At 45.4% G+C, this 25,194-nt stretch overlaps 1 protein-coding gene across 10 annotated transcripts in view; it reads left to right on the plus strand.

Annotated features, from left to right (window-relative positions):
* The window catches only part of BCAS1 (brain enriched myelin associated protein 1), a 101,260-nt gene that overhangs the window by 68,697 nt on the left and 7,369 nt on the right, over positions 1 to 25,194 (plus strand). For 2 of the 10 annotated variants that reach the window (XM_045444179.1, XM_045444177.1), the window contains 4 exons: positions 2,158 to 2,199; positions 10,214 to 10,387; positions 18,228 to 18,293; positions 23,791 to 24,054. In XM_045444179.1, coding sequence (XP_045300135.1) covers positions 2,158 to 2,199; positions 10,214 to 10,387; positions 18,228 to 18,293; positions 23,791 to 24,054 — 546 coding nt within the window. The remainder of the gene's footprint in view (positions 1 to 2,157; positions 2,200 to 10,213; positions 10,388 to 18,227; positions 18,294 to 23,790; positions 24,055 to 25,194) is intronic. The other 8 variants (XM_045444181.1, XM_045444178.1, XM_045444186.1 and 5 more) reach the window with 5 other exon arrangements.

Here is a 25,194-nt window from a genome sequence, read left to right on the forward strand (position 1 = left end):
CTTGAGGAAAGGTCTTAGGGCCACTGTGAAACCAGTGAACTCAGAACAGCTGTCACATGATCAAAATGATGCTTCCAGAAGACCTGCTAGCCATGGGATGTCTGTTAGCTTAAGTGCTACCATGTGACGGGATTTTAAAGAAACATCCTTTCACAAATGTGCTCTTCAAAGGACGGGATCCTTTGCTGTGCGAGTTTATACTGATGAGTTCAGGAGCTGTTTAGGCCCTCGTTCTCAGCAATATAAATGCCCAAGCAGGATCCTTTAGTTTCAAAGTGGGTTTTGGTTGGGATGGTGAAGGAGGCTGGACAGTCCATAGGCTCAGCAGATAACAGCCAGATGCCCAGTTCATTGAAGGAGATGAGAAGTTTCTAGTTTGAGATTTGAATGGGAGTCCCGCGCTCCATGTGGCTCCCGATTAGCCCCACACCCTCTTGTGTTCTTCTCACCGGAGAGCTTGGGAACCCAACGAGCACCTCCTGGCCTGCAGAAATGGGACTTGCGCCGAAAGAGCCCCTCTCGTCTGCTTTGAAGTGAACCGTTGCATCAGCAGCACCGTCCAGTTTTCGTCCTCGTCTTCCATCTATCACACCGGACCCCCTGGCCGTGGGAAAGAGCGAACTGCAATTCGGTGCTGTTGGTTGCTCTGCCCGTGGGCTTTCTGCTCGGTGGGAAACGTGAGGAGGAAAGGGGGACACCGCCTGAAGCCTCCAGTTGTCATTGTGTGTTGAGCACTGGGGCAGGTACCCCTTACACGTGAGATCCAGGCTGGGCTCACAGAATGGGTTCCGTAGAGCTACTGTTGATAAATGTGGCCCAAGCTGAACATGTCATCTAGAGAGAAAGCAAATCTGGCCGTGGAGAAGGAAGCTCACACAGCAACTACAAAGCGTGACTCAGACCTTTGAGGTCTGAGGGTCTTGGAACTTGGCTCTTGGAACCACTTCGACCGCTCCCTAGCTGTACCACCTTGAACAAGTGACTTCGCCTCCCTGTGTCTCCATTTCTGTCTACGTAAATGACGATCACCCTCCTGACTGCTTGGGGCCACTTTCAGTGCGATGGTGTGTACAGAGCCCCTGCACATACAAGGTAGATGCAGGTGTACGATCCGTGTCCACGGCACAGGGAGACGTATTTGGGAAGGTCGATTCCTTTCTCCCCCCCGCCCCTCCTGCATAGTTTAAAGTTAAAAATAAGCACAGGACTTAGAATAAAATGAACATAGGGAAGAGTTCTTAGCTTGGCATCCAGCTACGAACACCCTAAAATGATGGGCAAAATATTTGGTTCGTGTTTATTTTTCTGGAAAGAGAGTCCAGATCTGCCAAGCGGGTCTCAAAGCGGTCTGCGAACATCACCCCGCCACAACCCCTCCCTGCCAAATTTAAGAACAACTGCAAAGATCATCTCCAAAGTTGAAGCTTCGCAAACGGTCGTCATGTAATGGTGGCCTCGACCTTTGACAGCACTGGGGCAATCGCTCCCCTCCTTGAGGCAGTCTGCGTATGACAGAATTACTGTAGGGAGGAATAGTGTTTGAAGTTGGGTGTGTTAGACCCCAGCCTTCTGGGCCTCCAGAGAAGGGTTCTAGCCGGATTCAACCTTGGCACGATGCCACCGGCCTATGTTGAGGGCTGAAGCAGCTACCGATGCCGGCCATTGTGCTACGGTCAGGATAAGGCCAAAGACCCTGCTCGTTACCTCACCACCTGTTTGCTCTATGTGTACCATGGGATGGATGTCTCTGGACTCAACTGCCAGAATTTTCCTGAGCAGCTCATTTGTTTTTACCTGACAGAGACTGTGTCGTGTGATTTTCATCAATAAGCAGAAAATGTTAAGGCAGACGTGTCGCTGACCCACAGCCGAGGCTGTGGTCTGTGTTTTCTGTAGCAACGCTTCTCCCCCACTCCATTCGTGTCCTGGCCGCGTCTGGGTATTTATTTTCCCTTCGTTGCATTTTCAAATACATAACTACTTATCATCTTGCCGTACCGTGTGATCCCGCGTAAGTCTCTCTCAAGTTCTCTTTGGAACCAGGTGTGCGTAAGCAGTTCAGTGTCCAAGAATGGCACCAGAGGGCTGTTGGCCCAAAGAACTCTCCATTTTTTGGTAACATTCTGACTCTTACTTTTGTTTTTATCTTCCCTTTAGTCAGTTAAAGAGGATTCAGTCCCCGCAGGTGCAGAGGAGAATGTAAGTTATGCGTTAAATGGCAGAACCATTTCATTCTCATCTTCCGCATGCTGGACCATTGGGCATTTCAGCTCTGGGGTCCTGTGTTCTTGCATGGCCCCAAGTGTCTCCCATCTGCCGTAGACTCTTTCAGCCTTTCATGTGATTAGGGACCAGTGGGGATAACATTGGGTGAGTATTTGCAATGCCTATGAAATCAGCACAAACGAAATCACGAAGTCAGAGCATGCGTTTTTATAATTTGTCATCATCCAGGGGCTGAAAGAGTCTATCACACTTAAGACCATCCTTCCACTTCCTTAAGGGGCAATGATGCTGCCCCCTGTGCTGCTTCTACCTTGATCGCTCTCTGTTTCCATGGCAACCCAGATTCTCTACTAACTGTGGGCGGTACCCAGGACAGATAGGTGCGTCAAGCATGAGAGCACCTTGCTGCACTTGATGCTAAGACTGTTGTTCTTGGGCGGGAGAACCGACTCCTTGGGTCTACACCTGGGAGACATAGGTGGGACCTCACTGTCCAAACCCTCCAGACGGTGCGTTCACGTCTAAAGGGGATGGCTCCATAGAGGCACCGCAAAAATGCAGTTTTCCAAAAACATCTTCCAGGGAGATTAATCAATTGTCCTCATGAGTCAGCGGCTTTCTGCTCTGAATGGAGTACGGTCTTGGAAAATTTTACAAGTGGGGATAAGCGAGTTCACAGCTCCCTAAGATAGAAACTGATCATTATCGTTTTGCCAAAGCAAAATATGTTTGGCTCTTTCTAGGTGTCTCTTGTTTGCTAGCCTTGGAGAGAGCTTGTGTTTTCATTTTTATTTAATTGCTGGCATTGAACTGATGTTGAAAATCCAAGTCTGTTCCAGAAATGTTGTCTGTGATGTGGGATGGAAATCAGAATGGTTGTTACAATTCTTGCTAGGAGAAAGGTCTTTCAAATCTGCTTTTTTGTTATTGTAATTGTTTTTCTTTCCCTCCCCCCTCCCTCTTCCTTCCTTCCTTCCTCCCTCCCTCCCTCCCTTCCTCCCTCCCCCCACCTCTCCTTTCTTCCTTCTTCTTTCCTTCCTTCCTTCTCTTTCTTTCTTCCTTCCTTCCTTCTCTTTCTTTCTTCCTTTCTTCTTTCTTTCTTTCTTTCTTCCCCTTCTCTTATGAGTCAAACTTACGAGCTCAGCAAAGCCCAGATCTTTCATAATTCCAAAAAATTCTCATGAATTTACCAGCTATTTTCTACGGAGCCAAAGCCTCTATTTCAGCAACCTGTGAGGAGGAACAGTGCGAGTCTTTTCCTCCATGAACTTGACATTTAAAAGCTGCAGGTTAACCCTGGGGCATCAGTTAGCATTGAGGTTCTGAGTTTTTTGGAGAGAAAGTTCTTTTTGGATGTTTGTGTGCCATTACCTGTTCGAGGAACCCCGCATCAACGCAGGGTTGACCTCTGACAAAGAGGAAGTATTTCCTTTTCTAATGTGAAATTCGGAACAGAAATATAAACGTAAAACAAAGTCAAATTACTGATGCCAAAAGAGAACAAAAAAGCTGATGAAGGTATCAAAGAAAGCAAAATATTTTCTCAAGAAAATGAAGATGCATTATCAAAATGGCTTTAGGTTACTTAGCCCTCAAAAGAACATTTCTGTTTTTAAGCTCCAGCGTTTCTTTGTCTGCCTGTTAGTTGGAGGGAATGAGGCTAAAAGCAGTGGGTCTTGGACCCTTTATCCCCAGACTCTGCCCCCTCTTGGACCTCAGTTTACTCATCTCTTAAATGCCCACAATGATATTACCCACCCCTTAGGGTTCTTGCAAGAATTAAGCAAAGAATGCATTTAACGTGCATGTTTCAGTGCCCAAAACACAGAAAGCATTCGGTAATTCAGGGGTCAGCAAACAGCAGCTCACAAGCCAATTCCAGCCCATTGCCATAGGGCCCACAAGCTAAAATTGGTTTTTACATTTGGAATTTTTTTTTTTTTTTTACGTTTCTTTATTATTGAGAGACAGAGAGAGGCCAAACAAGAGCAGGGGAGGGGCAGAGAGAGAGGGAGACACAGAATCCGAAGCAGGCTCCAGGCTCTGAGCTGTCAGCACAGAGCCCGACGCGGGGCTCGAACTCACAAACCACGAGATCATGACCTGAGCCGAAGTTGGACGCTTAACCGACTGAGCCACCCAGGCGCCCTGGTTTTTACATTTTGAATCATTGAAATAACTGAAAGAATAATATTTGGGGGGGGGGGGTGCATAAAAATTTCACCAACTTCACATTTTACTGTTTATGAATAAAGTTTTATTAGAATACAACCACACTCATTCACGTGCATATCACCTGTGGCTGCCTCCCCGCTTCGATGGCAGCGTAGAGTGAGTGCTCCCAGTGATCAGAGATTGTATTTCCTCGAGCAATTACACATCCCTAAGTGCCCACGTCGAGTGAAGGCATGCATGAAATAATTAGTTTAATTTCCTCCTCCCAAATAAGAGAGATGGCATTAATCAAAACAACGTACAGTTCAAAACAGAACTGATTAAGTGTGATTAACCATACTATAAGAGTCCTATCTAGCGATGTCTGGCTAGAACATGGTTCGTTTTTGTTTTGTTTTGCTTTTTTAAAAACCTGTGGAGGGGCGCGTGGGTGGCGCAGTCGGTTAAGCGTCCGACTTCAGCCAGGTCACGATCTCGCGGTCCGGGAGTTCGAGCCCCGCGGCAGGCTCTGGGCTGATGGCTCAGAGCCTGGAGCCTGTTTCCGATTCTGTGTCTCCCTCTCTCTCTGCGCCTCCCCCATTCATGCTCTGTCTCTCTCTGTCCCAAAAATAAATAAACGTTGAAAAAAAAAAATTAAAAAAAAAAAAAAAAAAAAAAAAAAAAAACCTGTGGAAGTTTAGCGCTTTTCCTAGAATGTGCGTCGGGTCCTATCAGAAATAAAATCTGCTGCAGAAACTAAAGAATCATTCCTCTGTCATCTGAGAATATTTTGGCCCTTGCTTAATTCAATTAATGTGCTAGCTAATGGGGGAAAAAAATCTTTCCCTCCCAATGACCTATACCATCAAGGAAATAGGTACTTCTGTTTTTTACCTCTCTTAGGAAGTAACCTCATGGTTGCAAATGAAAGAAAACCCAACCCAATCTGGATTTGTTTTTAAAAAGGAATTTATTGGCACTCATCACTGGGAAGCAGAGTTGGTTTTAAATAAGTCTTGATTCGGGGCTTTCCTGTGGCTCAGCCTTCCTGGCCCGCCTACATTTCCACCTTCCGATGTCACGTCGCCCAGTTCTGAGCAAAGGAGAGATTGGTCTGGTACAAACTCTGCCTGTCCTAGAATCTGTTCTCCTTCATGGACCTACACGGATTCACGTGCTCTATTAATCAGCTTTGGCCAGGTTTTGGTGCAAAATCGAAGCCCCACCCTGCAGTGGCTTTCAATAGCAAGGATTCTTGTTTTCCTCATTCAGGCTATGTGGCAGCTGTGGGTTCTCTGTGGCTGATCCACGTGGCTTCTTCCTGCTGAGATCTAGACTGAGAAAAACAGCCCCTTCAACAAGGATGTGCAATTGTAGTGACCAAGGGAAGACAGTGCCGGGCGTGAACCATGCAAGGGCTCTGAGACCTTCCGCTCAGTCCGGCTTTCCATCACATCTGCCCACGGTGCATTTGCCAAAGCACGTCACACAACAATGGGCACAGATCTATAAGCGCTGCACAGGAAGCCAGAGTGAAAAATTGGGAAAATAATACATTCTGCCACATATTCCCATCCCTAAACTTATATGGCCAATGAGCTAGACCATGTGGATTGGCTTAGATCTGCTCAAGCAACTTCGGCCCAGTTATGCAGTCTTACAGTTAAGGTGTATTGTTCCCCCAAAGCAAAATGGGGGTTCCATGAAGAGAACGAAGGAGAATAGTTCCTGGGTTGAAAAATAAAATCTTCGCCCAGTCTTGGTAATCAAATAATCGTGTTATGAATTAAACCAGACAGCATCTTAAAGAGATTCTAAAGTAAAAACTGTTAATATCAATATTTTTGTATTATGGGTGAAGTTGAGGTGGAAGAAATCTGTTTTGCTGTAAATCAGTCTCCAGAACTCGCAGTTCTAGTGAAAACTGTATAATCCAAATGCCAAGAGTAAGGATGGTATAATCTTTGAGGCAAAAAGTGGAAACTTGCTGAAATGTGTATTCTCTGTCTTAAATGCACTAGCCATCTTCATGCAAAGTGTAATATCCCCTAATGAAGTCAAGCCAATCCACGCTGAAGTATAGCACACATCTGATTTTCACCGCATCCATCATGCCCCAAATTAAAATGTGCAGATGTAGTTATATATTCTAAAGAAGGAGCGACTTCTTCCAAAGCCTTGGCTGGAAGGATATCGGAAAACTATCCGGACAAAAATCAAATTCTATGTCTGTATATGCAAATTAGCTCCTCACTCAGCTCAAATCCTTCTGGATTTCCACACTGGAAATCGGTGGATTTTCCTTGGCTGCTGAAAGCCAATTTCTTGGCCTGACTTCAAAGCCAATGGGACTCTCTAGGAGTATCGCCCACATCAGCCTTTTTTTTTTTTTTTTCACCTACCGAAATAGTTATGTTTTGAAGAATGGACTCTGGCCTAGGATTTATGAGTTGACACCACTTACCATTTGTAAAGGCCCAGCAAGAAAACCATTGGCAATCGAAAGGTTGATTGATGAGGTTACCATACAGTCTGATTATTTTATTATGTAATTTTCCCTCCAGGCCCTTACATACAAAAAAAGGAACTCGCTGCTTCAGAGACAGAATAATTCTGAACCCAGATTCAATGAGTCAGACTCTGGTCATTACCGACCTCAGGGTTATTTCCCATTTCTCCACCCTTTTCCCCATGATCTCAGGCAAGGTTGGCAACTACCATACCCACAAAGTATTTGATCATTATTAGTCTAAAACAGTACTCCCATTTTTTTTTTCCAACAACAATTTGTCTAGGGGTAAGGATGTGACAACTTCTGGCCAGTGCAATGTATGCTAAGGTAGGGAATCAAAATACAGACGCCCGTTTGGAGGAAAGCTTTTGCTGGGAACTTCCTCCATTTTTTAAGACATTGGGTTGAGGATGTCATGCCTGGAACTGTGGCAGCTACTTATATATCCATGAGGTAACAAATAAAAGGGTGAAAATCCAGCATGCCAAAGATGGGAAAGCCAAAGGATAGAAGGAACCCATGTTTTTAAAGACATTGTGGAGCCATAGAACCAATCCTAGAACTTCCTACTTTCAAACTGGTTCTGTATCATTACCGCTTAAGCCATATTAGGTATTCGGTTACCGGTCCACAACTCCATCCCCAATGAAATGGCTACTTACCTGTGCTATGACTTTGGCCAAGCCATTCAGTCATTCACATTCTTCATCTATCGGATAGGGACAATGTTATCTTACTCTGAGCTCTTTAATAATTCAATAACTATTCACTGGGGGAATATATTAAAAATACTCTGCACGATGTCAGGCATAGTAAGAGGTGGTTATTAATATCATCTCTAAAAAATGGGCATGTGCATGGCGGGTGATTCCACATTATTCAGGCCCATGAAATAAACAGCTCTCATAATAGCTCAAGTAACAGCCGGTGGTGTTAACTGAGTGCTTGTTATGTGTCAGGCACTGTTCTAAGAGCTTCACGTGCACTTCCTGGATTTAATTTTGCAGACAACTTTCTGATGTGTATACTGTCCCCGTCGAGAAGATGGAAACCCCATCGTCTCAATGTCGGGATGTTGAGTAGGGACCTCTGTTTAGAGCCTCCGTAAGGGGTGAAGTCAAGACTTCGAGCCAGGAAGGCACTACAGGCTGATCTCGTAATCACTAGGTCAGACCGCCTGCCTGTCAGGCTCACCCCAGGACCCTTGTGGCTGAAGGTTCTTTTTCAGAAATGCAACTGAACTGAACCAGGCCCAGATATGGAAACCCATGACCACGTCTGACCACCACTCCCAGTATGTCACCTGGCTTCAATCTCATCCTGGTTTCCCAAGATGGGCCTGGGTCAGGGCAAGGCAGCCCTGCAGCAGGAGAAGCCTCTTCCCAAACATCTGCTGTTTGGCTGTCCAGTGCTTTCATTCTTCCTATGTCTTAAGATGGGACAACTTGGCTTGTGTTCACCCCAGCCCCTGCAGCTCCTTGCTCTCTTATGGTCAATCCCCGCCGATCTCCCCTGCTTTGCATCCTTCAGACTTTCGAGTTGATGACTCCCCAGATCGATTGATGACTTCCCCGTATCTTTGTCTACAGACGGAAGATGCTCGAAGTCATGCTGATGTGTTATGAAATGGAAGGCGGGGAGAGACGGCTGTGATTCAGTTGCTATATTTCAGGCTGGTCCCTCATGCTGATCGGTTAACGGGCTTCGGTTGACAGTGCAGAAATTCAGGGTCCTTCTCAGTCTGGATCACTGGGGTCACGGGCAAACCAATGGTATATTCTGGATGAACGGAGGGAAGATGATTTCTCCACAGACATGCTGTGTTTCTAGAAATACCTAAGTTGCCTCCCCCCAACTCCCTGACAGCAAGAACAAGATTCCGAGGAAGGGGCGGCGCCTGGCACCAGCAAAGACAAATGCACAGATACCTTTGGCTCCAGAGCAACTGTCTCTGAGGCAGGGGAAGGCAAGCGTGTTGTGCAAAGGGCCGGGCAGTAAATATTGCAGACTTTGCAGGCCACATGTGGTCTCTGTTGCCTACTTTTTCATCTTTTAAAAAAGCATTTTACAACCCCTTAAAAATGTAAAATCCATTTGTAGCTCGGGGCCGTACTAAAACAGTCTCTGGGCTGGATTTGGGAGTAGCTTGCCAGCCCCTGCCCGAGGAAACCAAAAAAGAAATTATGAAGCCCTCTCAGGGCCAATTAAATCTGTTGCAGGGATCAGTGCGAAAGCAGAAACTGTTCCAGATGTGACTGGGGCACAGCACAAATGGGGCGAGGCGATGCAAAAAACGGAATTTGGAATCAGAGTGCAGGTGAATGGGATCTTCCATCCCAACCCCACGTTGCTGGCCATCCCTTGTCCCCCATGGACATCCAGGGGGGCACTGAGCTCACTAGGTTCCTCGCTGGGGGCCGTGAGGAACTTGGCCAGTTTTCTTGCCAAGTTTGGTTTTCTTCTGAAAGCATGAATTTCAGTTAAGAAACAATGGCAAATGACCGGCCCTGGGGTGGGGTGGGAAGTAAGTTTAGGAGGAAGCCCAGTCTGTTCAATCCAATGTGGCTTTCACTCTATCCTTTCCGCAGAGAGGACGAATTCTCCACAGTTGCGGGTAAATGTAGGGCACGTGATGGGAGATGTCACGGTCAATGCCTCTGAGGGTGGACCCTTAAGGAAACGATTCACTCCTGATTTTTACACAGGCTAGGTGTAAGTCACCTTGATGGCAGACCAAAGAGGTGGGCCTCCTGGAAGGGAGGGGCGTTGAGCATGTGACGGACGGCAGTCCCCAAGAGGGGCTTTCTGTCGAAGCCTTGAACCTCAGGCAGGAGGAATCTCGCTACTCCCAAATCAGTGGATTTGGCATTTTTTTAGAAGTTGGCTGTTTGACAGCACATTATATGGCGGCACCTGGGTGGCTCAGTACGTTAAACATCTGACTCTTGATTTCAGCTCAGGCCATGATCTCATGGTTCATGAGATCGAGCCCGAGTCTGGCTCTGTGCGATCAGCAAGGAGGAGCCTGCTTGATGCTCTCTCTCCTTCTCTCTCTCTGTCCTTCCCCTGCTGGCATTCCCTCTCTCTCTCTCTCTCTCTCTCTCTCTCTCTCTCTCTCAAAATAAATAAACATAAAAGAAAAAGAAAGCCCACCATATGACATGAGCATTACTTCTGGAAGATGTGCCTGCGTAGAAATGACCGTTGGCTCAAACCTGTAGCTACTCTGTGAAGAAGGGGTGACCAGGACCCCACTTTCTAAAGCCTCTTTTGGGGAATGTCTTTTTATTCACTGTCTTATTACCTGGCAAAATAATCCAGGTGGTGTGTGAATCACCAGTAGAGGTTGTAAAGTCCGAGGAAGTAGAATCAGCCTTACAAACGGTGGATCTCAACGAGGAAGGAGATACCACACCTGAACCCACAGAAGTAAAACTCAAAAGAGAAGACCCCAGACCACCAAGAACCTCCCTGATGGCGTTTCTCAGACAAATGGTAAGCCACCTGCTTCCAGCACAGGAAACCTGAAATACCCAGATCAGCTTCCGAGAGCGAAGGACCCGCATCGTAGGTGGGGTGAGACATAACTGTGGGTGGTGTAGACGGGATATAAGTGGAATCTGAAGTGTGCAGTGAGAAAATTCCCTTTCATCCCTCTGACTCCATCACAGAGAAAGTCTCAGTTTATTGCTAATATTCCTTAATCTTTCCTTAACTCCTGCCAACTCCCTCTTTAACAAAGACAGAGCTGGCCTTGGGTCCTGAGCTGCGGTAGCCAATCGCACCTACCTAGAAGTCAGTATTATTGTTCACTTTTAATTTAATTTATTTTTAAAGTTTCCTTCTGTGTATGGCAAATGATATTATTTTTCTCATTATGGTAGTGACATGCTGTTTCCTTTGAAAATCCATATATTTACATAAAGAACATAAGGCATTGTTTAGAGGACCAGGTAATAAATAGGCCAAGTTACATGTTGACGTTAGAAAAATTCTGAAAGTGACATGTGAGTCACACAAATGTGGACAAAGCCGATTTATAAATAGTTCCAGTTATAAAGTGGCAACATAATTTCTAATAGCGAGCACGTACAACTTGTTCCGTGCTTTTAGCTTGTATAAAATGGAAAGAATGTGGGCAGACGTGTTTTGGTGTCTATGAAGTGTCATGTACATGAAATAACTAAACATCCAAGAACTTAAATAATATAATGCAACAAAACCCAACTTGGTTGGAAGACAAAAAACAAAGACCCATGTAAAAGGTCATTGGTTTAATTCTCTTTTAATGAAAAACAAGAATTTCATTATAGTGTGCCGTTATTTTCAGGAGTCTTTGGGAGTTTAATCCTTTGAGAAAGCAACTCTCTGGTTTCACAGGCTCAGCCTGTTAAGAAATTCTTTCTGGTCCACAACACAACACACACAACACCACACACCACAACACAAAACCCATGCCAATGGGAGCTGAGGCATATTAAGGAGAACCCTGTCAGAAATTGTGGACAGGATTCATTTTCTCTTATCAGTGGATTCTCAGAGAGTAGGAAGTATACAGTAAGTAGCAATCAGCCTGTATGGCTGGGACTCCATGTACATTCCTCGTCATTTACTCTGCAATTTGGCGCTAAAAATGGGGATCAAGATCTGAGATTTTTCAACCAATTTTTATGCTATGTCAGGAAAGAAAAGAACATTTGGCCTGTTTCTGGCAACCCATCTACATTACAAATGGGATCCCCAAATAGCTCATCATAACATTGAGAGCGATCCAACTTTCCCATTTCTGGATGGAGTTGAGAGAGACCCTCCCCCGCCTCCCCGATAGCAAAGAGGATGATTTTCTCTTCCAAATAACCAACCTGAGACTTCTTTACTTAAAAGACAAGAAAATGCAAGAGATTCCAAATAAGGCATGAAAGACATCTAAACCACTCACTACATCCGTTCGAAACAAATCCTTAAATTCTAATGAGGTCTCACATTACTTAAATTCATCCTCCAGAGCTATCCTTTAGAGGTTTCTCGGGGATATTTTCTAGCAATACAACCTGGGTACCTCTGAACTGTTAGGGGAACAAACTGGAAACAAAAGAGTCCTTTCTAATTAATTCTCCCTAGGACAGGGATAGCAGTAGAGGAAGACACATTTTTCCCCAGCAACCCTCAGTGGATTCATAGCATCAGGTCTTATAACATCCATTGTTCTTAGTATCTACCGTGCATAGAAAGAGTTATGTCTGGAAGCCTGAACATTCTTCCCTTCTATTAATGTTTGAACTCCAAACCTTCCATGATTTGGGGGATTCTTCCTAAAAATTCCAGATATCCTAATGATTTTTGTCTTGCAGTCTGCTTTGTTTTCCTTATAACAATATATTATCATTGTGAATAATTCAAATACACAGAAGACATGGCTTTCCAGCTCACCACATCCCCATCACTTCCTCTTGTCACACCCAGCCCAGCTCTCTCATTTATGTCACTGTCCCTGTCCCTGGGGGTATTTGGGGTTGCATCCCCAATGTAAAGCCACCTCGTTCTTTACAGCAACTTCACTGAATCCCATCGTCTAGATTTATCGTACTCAGATTAACCATTGCTCTCTTGATGGACGTTTGATTTGTTTCCCACTTGTGGGACTTCATTTATGTATTTATTCAGCAAATAATTGTTGAGTACCCCCTACATTCTAGACACCGGGATACAACAGTGACCATAAATAGACGTGGCCCCTGTCCTCATAGAGAATAAGGCCTAATAAGGAAAACGGGTGTTTATTTTAATCCTAGGCCATAGGCAGTGAGCACACACCATGTGTCTCACACACACGACCTAGGTGCTTTGCGGACCTGCATGAACATCCTTGTACACTTACCTCTATGCCTCTGTGTTATTATCCCCACAGCATGCAATCTTGGCTGTTGGCTTCAGCAATCGTTTTCAGGAAACACTTTTAGCTAACATTTCATGACTTCCAAACGAATCTGAAGTGCGGATTTATGCAGTAAATCCAAACCAAACCCTGCTGTAAGGACTTGAAAATAGGGACAACATCCAACTCATCACCGAGCTTTTTATTTTTTATTTTTTGAGCCAAATAAGCGAATGTGTCAAACTGATTTGCTGCCCCATGGCAATGTGACTCATGGTTGCATATTTCTTTTAAACTAAGCGCGTTGCCCGGTTCACTTCTAAGAGATGTTTTTCTTTCCGGAAATTAACCTCTCGTAAAAATAGAAATGAAGAGAATATCATTTTTCAAATAAGTATACTTCAGGGAAAATAAATAGAGTCACATAAAGTCCTTGCACTGCATTTGACACATGTAGATATATGCCACTTCACGAAAATCCAATGGGCTCCTACAGATTTTCAAAATACTTGCAAGAAATAGCTAAGACATCTGTCGTGCCCTACATAGGACAAGATCCTTATATGTATTAACTCAACTGTACGTCAAGAGATTGGGTATTTGAAGTGACAATGTATTTTTATAAAGTGAGTGGGTGGAGAACTATATTCATGCGCCCGCAAACCACATAGGCAGATGAAACCGTAAAGGTGGTAGATAGAAATACAGAGATAGAGATTTATAATTTGTCAATATTAATAACACCCTGTCCTGGAAAAGTGCTTTTCCTCCTCCAAACCATTATCACACGCTGTTTCATTTAATCCTCCTCCTGTCTCTTTCTTTAGACCATTAGTTTTGTAAGAAGCTCTTTGTTGGAATAATGTTCTCAGGTGCAGAGAAAGACTATGAGCCTTAATATTGGGCAAATGTAAGACCGAAGGGGGAGACAGCCACACAATAATGGTCTTTTGTGGCTTACATTCAATCTATAAATCTAGTAAAGCCTGTTGAAATGTACCCTCTGGAGGAAAAAGGGGATGGTTTGTGATGGTTATTGTAAAACAAAACAAAAACAAAAACCAAAAACAGCAGTCTCCTAGCTAAAGTTCTTGATCTCAGATTCTTCCCTGAGTATTGAACTATGAACATGGAGTTTCTCTTCAAGAAAAGGTTTCTGAAAGTAGCATATGTGTGGGCAATTCCTGTCTCCACAGCAGCTGGCATTCCTTCCTACCGTTAAAGGGGATTCTGTGGCCATTTGGCACTCTCGGTTAATAATAATAATGAATAAGAATGGCTGCTGTTTATGTATCACGTGCAGGCAGCATGGCCGGCACTATGCTAGCACATTGCTTGCGTTATCTCATTCATTAATGTAAAAACTCTGTGCAACACATTCCTGCCCCTCTGTGCTCAGAAGGGCATGAGGACTCAGAGTGTTTTAAGTGATCTGGTCAGGGTCACAGAGCCGGTAAATGGCAGAGCCAGAATTCAAACTCAGGTTTTTGTTCATTCTAAAGCTTACTCTTATATTCATGTTATTGCGGCTTCCTGTGCTCCTGGAAAGTGATTTTCTGTGAGAGTAAAAGGAGGTAGAACAACCATTGCCCCGTTTTTGTGATTCTCCTAGTGGTGTTTCCTGTGGAAACATCTTTCTGTGCTGGGCTTATCTGAAATTACAACAAGGCAAGAGAGGGGAGAATTAATACATGATTTGCATAAAGCTCGGATGTACGTTTTCTGAATATATTTGTCATTAGAATGAGAATTTACCTTGGCCGTGTAATTTTGTCTGATTGTCCAATTCCGTTTCAAGTGAGCATCTTGATAAAACACAAAGGTTGGACGCATAGCCTTTGTTGATTCTGGATATTTCTAGCCAGTGTAGTTCCTTAGATTTGTTCCAATGAGGCAGAGCTAGTAAACAATCTTGCTGATAGACTCACACTAAATTAAAATATCTGCCCAATTCTTTTTTTTAATGTTTATTTGTTTTTTTGTTTTTTTTTTTGAGAGAGAGAGAGATTGTGAGAGAGAGATCAATCATGAATGGGGGAGGGGCAGAGAGAGAGAGAAAGACAGAGAAGCCCAAGCAGGCTCCATACTGTCAGTGAAGAGCCGATGCGGGGCTCGAACTCATGAATGGTGAGATCATGACCTGAACTGAAGTCAAGAGTCAGATGCTTAATCAACTAAGCCACTCAGGCGCCCCATCTTCCCAATTCTTTTAAATCTCAACTTCAGTGGGATTAGAGCTCCATCAAAATACACTTGTGTTCCTTTCAAAAAAAAATGTGAAGTGACCACCAAACATTTCCACTAGAATTTTGACTAAGTAATATATGTTGGAGATGCCTCAGATGTTCCTTAGAGTATCAAGCTATAGGAATGCGTGACACGGTGAAAGAAATAAAAATGACTTTATTACTATGCAAAGCTTGGATGTCACAACCAGATTCCATCTCAACACCGCAGGCTGGATGCCCTAAGGTGCTGTACTTTGGCTCTCATGAATGAAAATAAAGCTCTGGAAGAAAGTTGCTCGGTACTGAACTAGAAAATATCCGAAATTACTTGGTGGTCTTCAAACTGTTCTTTAAAGTATTAGATAGATAGTCCCTGAAAAATGTGGGGTTCCTTTCAACAGTAGCTCTATTTTTGACAGCTGGAGAAAATGAGCGTCTGTGGTTATGGTCTTTGGACTACAAAGCCCAAAGTGAACTATTTGAATTGGTCTCTGAAAGAGGACTCAGCAAAGAGGAAAGAAGAGGGATAGAAAGAAAATGAAGGAAGGGAGGGAGGGAGGAAGGAAATTGTTTTTAACTGCTGTTATTGAAAGTACCTCAAATGGACCGAATAAGACCCTTAGTCTAAACTCACCATAGGGTCACCTTTGATTAATACAGCTTTATCTGCCTCAAAATGAGAGAAAACAGAAAAACCATAGAAAAGCTTGAGGTATTCCCTTCTTTTTTTTTTTTTTAAGAAACTGGACTTCTTTGCCATGATCTCCCTGACAGCCTGAGGGGCTGTTTTCAGGACGCTTGCCTAGACCCACCGCTGCCAAGAAAGCTTCCTGATTCAATCCAATTTCTCCTCCAAAGGTTAGCAAGGAAAGGGATGGAAAGAAAACAGATCAAAACCTTAAGCTGGCAGGGGACCTACCAGATACCAAATTGAGGCCACTGAAGAGAAGTTACGAGTCTCTCTCAGGGAGGAAAAGTGGCACCAGGGCTGTGCCTCCCAATGTCCATTCAGGTTTAGCTTAAAAAGCTACTTTGTGTGTTTGGCTGCCTGTTTTTGCCATTCAGAATTACCTGACCAACTAACGAGTTTGTGACTCCATATTTCAAAGGACGCCAGGGAACGTGTTTGGGCAGGAAGGGCTCCTAATGACGGCCTGAATTCTGGAGGCAAAGGAAATCCCAAAGCGGTAAAACCTTTGGTTGGGACGAGGAGGCTGACTGAACTGTTTATAGGGAGAGAAACTATAAGCAAGAGACTCCATTTCTTTTTCTACATTTCTCAAGCAAAACTGGCCCTTGTAGAGCAATGCAAAAGACTCAAGAGGAAGAAAAAAACCCCACTTTCCATCTACAAGGATCTAAAGTTTATGTAGAGGACAAACAGATCTTTCTTTGCCTTTGGGTTGAACACCTTGGTGAAGCCCATGAGGTAATGTCCCTAAGAAAAGTATCTGGAACTTCCAGATCCCAGGGGTTCAGGCTGAAGAAAGATCGCTTCCATTCCTAACCAATTAAAAAGCTTGCATCAAGGTTCTATGCTATGCCAAGCTCGGTAAAGGTTGTTTCTGAGGTAGGAAAGGACATGGAAATTCCCATTCTGTGTGAAACCACTGACGGTCCTAGTGGAGACTACTGAATCAGAGCAGTACCAAGTAATATTTAAAGATGAGCATGATTGACCTCTGAGGGTGGGCACGTCCCACAGACCTCCCTATTGGAGATTCGTCAACCCACATCTTATCTAAGCTCCTACCATTTTTCTAAATTGGGGAGCTTCATAGTGGACGCTCGATACATATGGGTTCATTGAATGGTATCTCCTGCCTTATAGGGGAGGCAGTTAAGAGGGTGGAATAGAGTGATTGCCCGGAGTCACATCCCGACTCCCTAACATGCTAGTTCCGTGACCCATGCTAGTTTCTCTGAGCTTCCATTTTCTTGACTGTAAAACGAGGAAAAGAACACTATTCCTCTATCTTGAGGCTCTGCATGATGAATAAATGAACCAGTGTGGGTTACTGCCTCACTGGAGCGCCTAACCCTTAGTAAGCACTCCAGGAAAAGTTAGCTTTCATAAATAACAATTTTTATTATCTTTACTAATAGGACTACCGTACCCCAGATGACAGAGGCATATAATATTAATCGATCAAAAAATTATTTGAGTGCCTTTGATGTTGTTAACTGTTCTCTGATGCAGGTGTTATGGATCCTTGCCATCTGCTGGCAGAACAGCTAAGATAGTAACAGGGGGATCTGAAGTCTTCCTGTTTGCCCCCCATTGCTTAACCTGTTTCCTACACCCCCTCCCTCCAGCAGGGAAGGAGGAGATGATTAGCGATGACTTAGTGGTTTAATGTGGGAATGAAACCTGAGTCAAAATTGTTGATAAGAGCAGAGCAGTTCATTACTGGATTTCTTAGGTGCTTTATCAGGCATTGGGCACAGAGCATCACCGAATCCATAGTTGAACCTGCAGTCCCCAGTATTGGTCGGCGTTTGTCTATACCAGTTAGCTGAAAGCAGTGATGCTCACACTGAGACGTGTCTCACCTGAAGGGCTTGTCAAGTCCAGGTGGCTCGGCCCCAGCCCTGAGAGTTTCTGACTCTGTAGATCTGGAGGGGTTCTCAAGAATTGGTACGTCTAACAAACTCCCAAGTGATGCTGAAACTGTGGTCCCAGGAACGTGCTTTTAGAGCCTTTCGCTGAGAGTCTGTTTTAAGGAGCCAAACCTATGAATTCAGCCCGTCCAGCTCTGTCACTGATGCCACAGGCCACAGGGGTCACTAAAATGGAAAAGTGGATGTTCCACATGCCCCATGTCTCTGCTAGAGGAAAAAACACAAGGAAACATCACCACCTATGTGTTACCAAGAAAAGCCTACCAATGGTTTAATTGTTCATTCATTGAATACATTCAGCCACCTCCTGGTTCCAACATTAGCACGCTGATCATCATTTATTTATCCCAGAATTCCCTAACCCCAGGGTTTAAGACTTATGTTGTTGTTGTGATTTGGGGAAGCCAACACTTGAATGTAATCAGACTCTGGTTAGAAGCCACATGGAAATCACGCATCTCAGTTGGTCTAGTTGGTCTTCCAACTGCAGAAGTTGACGCTGCGTCTCAATAATGAATGACCGAGGTCAGCCATTCCAGAACTCCCCTTGCATTGTCCATGTTGCTGTGCTTGTAGTAGCTGAAAGGCCGTTGTCTGTTTGTTATTTTAGTCAGTGAAAGGGGATGAAGGGATCACCCACTCAGAAGAAATAAATGGGAAAGACTCCAGCTGTCAAGTAAGTGACCTGTCAACTCTGTTCGGTGGTGGGGTTAGCCTGCATGCTCTTACTTCTTTCTAGCCTAGTTCCCAATGCAATTCTCAACCACAAGGCGGCTCATTTACCGACTCTAGGTTGAGCGCTTGCTGTACATGAGGCACTCTCTTGGGCTCTACAGACACATGCATGAACAGGCTAGAGTTTTCAGCTATTTCTTATTTAACACTTACTTTTCCAACTCTTCTCCACAGAGCAAACCCCTTCCCATCCTTCAAGTCTTGGCCTGAATGTCCCCTCCTCAAAGAGATGTCCTATTTCCATCCATCATTGTTGTGTCTTGTTCTTTTAGTTCGTGGAATTTATGACACATTGTAGTAAGTCATCTGTCTATTCGTTATCTGTCTCCTCTACCCCTTTCTTTCTGTGTCTGGAGCAAGGGAGGGGCCTCTTCTATTTTTCCATCGCACTGCATGGTGCCTGGCATATAGTAGGAGCTATTTTTTTGAAAAACGAGTGAAGAAACATGGGATTGTGTGGTTTTTTCCGTTATTTTCTCCACTCTAGAGAAACACAGCTAAGACATGTTTATAACTCCACATACTCATTTCTTTAAATGGGGTCATCTCATGCTCCATACCCTATTTTATAACCTGCACTCTTTCTTAACTTAAAAACACACCTCCACGAAAATCTCAACAAGTATTCTTCAACTAATTTTTGCAACACAGAGAACTGGTTAAGAGCAGAGCTGCTGGCTCAGATTGCCTGCGTTTGAACCCTGGCTTTGCTATCTTCTACCTGTGTGACTGAAAACAAATTACCAAATGTCTCCGTGCCTCAGTTTCCTCACCTATATCACGGAGCTAGGAAAAGCGCTGCCTCACAGCACTGTCATACTTAGATGAGTCAGTGCACGTAAAGCACCTGGAAGTCCCAGCACGGAGGACGCGATGAATGTTAGTGGCCGTGCGAATCAGCACGGGCTGCCATACCAACTGTCATAGATGGAGTGGTTTAACAACGGAAATTTGTTTTCTCACAGTTTTGGAGACTGGAAAATCCAAGATCAGGATGCCAGCAATGGTTTGGTTCCTGGTGAGGAGAGCTCCTTCCTGGCTTTCTGACAGCCGCCTTCTCACTATGTCCTCACATGGTGACTTTTATAGGGACACTAATCCTATTGATCAGGGCCCCATCCTTCTGACCCCAGTTAACCTTAATTACTTTCTTACTCCAAATACTTTCACGCTGGGGGTTAAGGCTTCAGTCTAGGGAGCCATAGAAGTTGCTTTTGTTTTGTTGCTGTTACTTATTATGCCGCTGATAAGAAATTACCACCCTACAGTATTTGTTCTTATCACACACACAAATGGACAGCAGTGACTACCATTCATTATATTTCCATGACCATAATACTTGGATTATCCTATATATTCCAACAGGGAATATATTGCTTTTTGCTGCATTCAAATTATTTCTGTTTTTCTTTTTCAACTTCCTGCTGTGCTTGTCCCCAAACGTGTTCTCCGGACCACTGGGAACCAAAACTCCTCGAGTTCACTATCTTGGAAACACGATACATGTACTTTATTCCATATGAAAGTTTTAAACATAATTGTACATTTTTGTCTAGAATGTGAACGTGAAACAGTTATGCCGATCGTCTTGGATGCAGACTTGAGGAGACGGATGTGTGATTGTTGAGAGAATGATAAATGCTTTGTTTAATTTGGGGGATGGGAATAGACATTCTCTGTTCCCTTCAGAATTGTCCTCTCAGAGTTATGAAAAGTCTCGGGTGATGATTCTAGGAAAAGGAGCCCAAGGCAACTCCCAGTTCAGGTGTGCCTCAGGGTCTGAATCAAACGGGATGTTCCCATGACCTTGTCCCCCAACTTCCAGCCAGCGTCACTCAGTTCTACAACAGGATACACTCAAGATGATTCAGATGAGAATAATTTGTGGGATAAATCCTGAGACAGAGTCAAATCCCAAGCAAAGATTTTAAATCATCTACATTTAATGACGAAGCAATCATCGCACAGTTTAGATTCTTAGCTTACTCTGAATGTAAGGAACCAGCCATCTGTTATTTCCAGGAGTTAGTGTCTAAGCCATTAAAAAGAACATTTAAGCCCTAATAGCAGTGGCGTAATTATGCGGTAAATGGACCCGATCCACTGAAAGCGCCCCTCCTGAAAAAAATCAATGTCCCGTGAAAGCTATTGACGTGCGGGCACTTCTCACTCCCCACCCGCAATGATTTGCCGAGGGAAATAGTGTAGAAACATCTGGAAGGCAAGTTGCCGGCCATCCATTCAACCCTTTTTGGTGGAGACTTACTACGTGTCAGACGAGGCGCTGGGGATAAAGCCATGGAGGACAGAAGAGTGTTGTTCTCCAGAGCTCCCCTTCCAGCAGAGGGAGGCAGACGGAACGTTCTCAAGTGAGCCAAGAAACCCCCAAGATTAATGCAAGCATGAAGGAAACACAGCCGTGTTTTGTAAGAGAGGGGTAGATTGTCTAAACAGGGGCCACCGCCCCAGGGAGGTGACATCTGAGCTGAGACTTGACGGGAAAGAAGTGGCTGTCACGTCAAGCCCCGCAAACGTCCTGAGCAGGAATTGCAGCCAACGCGAGGCCCCCGTTTTGAGAATAAGCTTGTTCACGGAAGAGGAGGAGACCGTGTGGTCGGAGCAGAAGGAACAGAGGAAGAAGGGACTCGAGACGAGGTTGGGGAGGCACGGGGACACTCCATTCAACAAACATTTGCCGAGTCCCTTGTCTGCCCCCGGCTCTCGGACCCACCCGGAAAGAATCTGTCAGGAAGGAGCACCGCTGACAACGTTGGGTTGGGATGACGGACTCTTCTCAGTCGGCCTGGGTACGCACCGTGAGGTACGATGAGGCCACCATGAGGTACGATGTCTTCTGTGACTGCCCCACAGATGAGGAAGCTGAGAGACCCAACAATTCATTCCAGGTCACCCAGCAAGGGTGTGAAGGGACCCAGAGCCCACCGTGTGCTTTCGGCTGCAGACGCTAAGCCCTTAGCCAATAAGTGGATCTTAAACCTTCTATACGACAAAAACTGTCAACGCGGTGTGCAAGTGGCTTGTGGCCTTTCTGAAGAGCATCACGGTGGGCGTTTCTGTCTCCTTGTGCAAGGGTACCTGCTCTCGGGGCTTTGTTGCCCTTGGACATCTGCGTCTTGACTTTTGCTACAACTTTGGCACATGGGGTCTGACGGAATCGCTCAGCATCTTTGGGGTGCCCTGGGTGTTTCCTTTCTCCAAGGAATCCTGCCCTCCACGGGGCTGCGACCTACGGAGCCTTTGGGGATGGGGCAATCTTCTCTCTTCTTGCTTATTTCTCAGGGTTACACTTGATACTGAGGGGGAACTTTGTCCAAGAACTTTTTAACGGGGGGACAATATGTAACTTTTACAAATCATAAGTTGTGAGCGTGTATTCCGTGTGTCCCATGCGGCCCCCGGGGTGCTGGGGCTGTGGTTTTCTGTGAGCAGGGCTTTGAAACTTCTTTTAAATAATTTATTTATTTTTAAAATTTACATCCAAGTTAGTTAGCACGTAGTGCAACAATGATTTCAGGAGTAGATTCCTTAGTGCCCCTGACCCATTTGGCCCATCCCCCCCACACCCCCTCCAGGAACCCTCTGTTGGTTCTCCGTATTTATGAGTCTCTTCTGTTTTGTCCCCCTCCCTGCTTTTATAGTATTTTTGTTTCCCTTCCCTTAGGTTCATCTGTTTTGTCTCTTGAAGTCCTCATATGAGTGAAGTCATAGGATTTTTGTCTTTCTCTGACTCATTTCACTTAGCATAATACCCTCCAGTTCCATCCACATAGTTGCCAATGGCAAGATTTCCTTCTTTTTGATGGCCGAGTAATACTGCATTGTATATATATCCCACACCGTCTTTGTCCATTCACCCATCGATGGACATTTGGGCTCTTTCCATACTTTGGCTACTGTTGATGTTGCTGCTATAAACATGAGGGTTCATGTGTCCCTTGGAAACGGCACCCCTGTATCCCGAGGATAAATGCCTAGTAGTGCAATTGCTGGGTCGTAGGGTAGTTCTATTTTTAATTTTTTGAGGACCCCCCATTCTGTTTTCCAGAGTAGCTGCACCAGTTTGCATTCCCAGGGCCTTAAAGCTTTGAAGTCAGTATCTTAAACTCGACATATTTTGCATTTAAAACAATTCCTTTTCAAGTTTCCATGTGAAAAATAGAAGATTTCACAGCACTAGGGCCACAATCCTGTAGAGCATCTGGCTGGGTCGGAACAGCCATTGCCCCTTTAAACAGGGCATGTGATAAGTCGCCACAATCCCCTCCAACTCCAGTTTTCTCCCCAACATCAAAGCCGGCGTTGCTCGAACTGGCGTTTTTCTTACGCTAGAAAAACAGTTCTTATGTCGCTTTCCCAACGGGGGTGTAAAGTCTCCTTGTGATTATTCTTACCCCAGGCCTCTGGCATGTTTTTATTTTATCTGTGTGGCCCCCAACTATGGGAAAAAGGCTTCTACTTCACAGATATTTTGTTATCTGTAATTTACCTAGCATTTGCTAGCATTTTGGATTTTACAGCTTCCTCCCTCGGAATTATAAGGAACCAAGCAGGACTGCAAAAATTCCGCTGTAGCATGAAAGCAAAACACTCCTCTTCTTTCACCACTGTTTTATAAGCGAAAGCACGCTTTCACACCAGAAACTACGATAGACGTAATCAGGAAGAAAAGAATAGGCATCACCCAGAAAAGAGTTGTAAGTGGAAGAAACACTCTCAAAGCTGGCTTAAGCTCAAAAGGGCTTCAGGAACAGCTAGATCCAGGGACATATGTGATACCATCAGTTTATACACTCCTTCTCCCTCCCTGCCTCTCTCTCTCTCTCTCTCTCTCCATCTCTCAACTCTGCTTTCCTATTGGCTTCCTTTTCAAGCAGATTTTTTTCCCTAGAGATGGTGCCGGTCCTGGAAACTACACCTTCAAACCCAATGGAAAGAGGGCAGACCTCTCTCTTGATTGATTCAGCAAAGCTCTGAGATTGGCTCAGTTGCTGATCTGTGTTCAGCCATTCTGAACCAATCACAGCAGCCCAATCACGTGCAAGGCTCTGATATTGCCAGGCCCCAGCCACAGGGGTGGAATAAGTTTGTCTGACATGAAAGAGAGGAAAGGGAATCCTGGTTCCCCAGGGAAAACGCAAGTCGTGGTCCCAGGAGAGGGAGGAAAGAATACTGGCTGGGAAAGCATAAATTAGTCAGGGAATTATTAAGTAAACAAATAAATATCCCCTACTGTGGCCTTGAACCATAATGAGGATTCCCACATTTTTTCTTAATTTTTTTTCCCATCTCGTCCAGGATGCATGAAAACGTAGACACCCTCCAACACTCGAACACCTCTGTTTTGACACGTTTATTCACCTGCTATGGAGACTTGTCTGGCAGCTACTAAATATGCGTTTTGTTTGAACTTGCCGTAGACATCGGACTCCGCGGAGAAGGTCATCGTGCCCCCGGAGCCGGAGCCGGCAGGGGCGGGCCAGAAGGGCAAGGAGGGTTCCTCCAAAGACAAGAAGGTGGCGGCTGAGGGGCACAAGCAGAAGAGCAACAAGCAGGACGCCAAAGAACCCGCCCCGTGTGTGGAGCCGGCCGTGGTGGAGGTGAACTCACTGCAGAACGGGGACAAGGCCCAGAAGAGACCGGAGAAGCGGCGACAGTCCCTCGGCGGCTTCTTTAAGGGCCTGGTAGGTGGATTGTGCGACGCTTCTTTCTGGGATCTTGGGCCGGAAGTGTGGTGCCCGCCTTCAAGGAGGGACTGGCTTGGACATTGGTCCCACAAATACTGACGGAGCACCTTCTATGTGCCAGGTGCTGTGCTAAGCACGCAGAGCAAGGGGGACACAGACATCACCCACCTGCAGGGTGCGGATCGATGGGGGCAGGGGTACTGAGTGTGGGGAGAGCCAGGAGGTGAAGGGAACCTGAGCATGAGGATGTGGCCCTGCCCTGGGGTTGAAAGGAGTGTCGGGGAAGGCTTCTCGGAAGAGGTGAGCTCTAAGGTGGGGCCTCAAATTAGCCTGTGCAGGAGGAGGCAAGGGGAGGTCTGAAGGCCCAGTGCGTTCCTGCTCATGGAACAGCAGGTGCATGGGGGTGCTGGAGAGACAGCACGGAAGTGAAGTTCAGTCTGGCTGGAAGAGAGCATAGGAGGCAGGCACGGGTGGTGATAAGGAGCACCAGGGTTGGTCTGTGGCCAAAGGGAGACCCGAAGTGTTTAAACCAGGAAACCGCTGTGAGCCCGATCTTGGGTGTTGGGGATACACAGGCGACTAAAAATTAGCTCCTTCCTTCCAGAGAGGCCTACACAGGGGTGAGCAGAGGCCAGACATTCAATAATCGATCAACCTTTGGGTTATTTGTGTCTATTCGGTTCTTCTCCGTCTCCTGCCCGAGACTGTTAGCCTTGGGAGGGCAGTGGCCATACTGTCACGGGCAGACGTGCTGTCCTCCGCAGCGTGGTGGATAGAGCATAGTAGACACCCCGTAAGTGTTTGTTGAACGGATGAAGGCGTAGATGAAGTGAAATACGACGCCGGTAAATGTTTTATTATATAAGTCCTGGCAAACAAGGAGAGTCTAAAGGTCGTTAATCGAATGATAAGCGCGGTAATCAAGCATCCATTCGCAGAAGCCACAAGCGGAGTCATACCTAGACCCCACGGGAATGTGGCTGGAGCCCAGAGAGGAGGGCACGGAAATAACATTGAGAGTAGCCGTGGGGCCGGGGTTCACTGGGGTAACTTCATGTCGTGATAGAGCTGGGGGTAGGGACATGGTCTAGGACGTGCCCGAGACCAACTGATCGCTCCTGATTGCCCTGGTCCCTG

This window comes from Leopardus geoffroyi, chromosome A3, assembly GCF_018350155.1.
Source record: "Leopardus geoffroyi isolate Oge1 chromosome A3, O.geoffroyi_Oge1_pat1.0, whole genome shotgun sequence".
In the NCBI taxonomy this organism is placed as follows: domain Eukaryota; kingdom Metazoa; phylum Chordata; class Mammalia; order Carnivora; family Felidae; genus Leopardus; species Leopardus geoffroyi.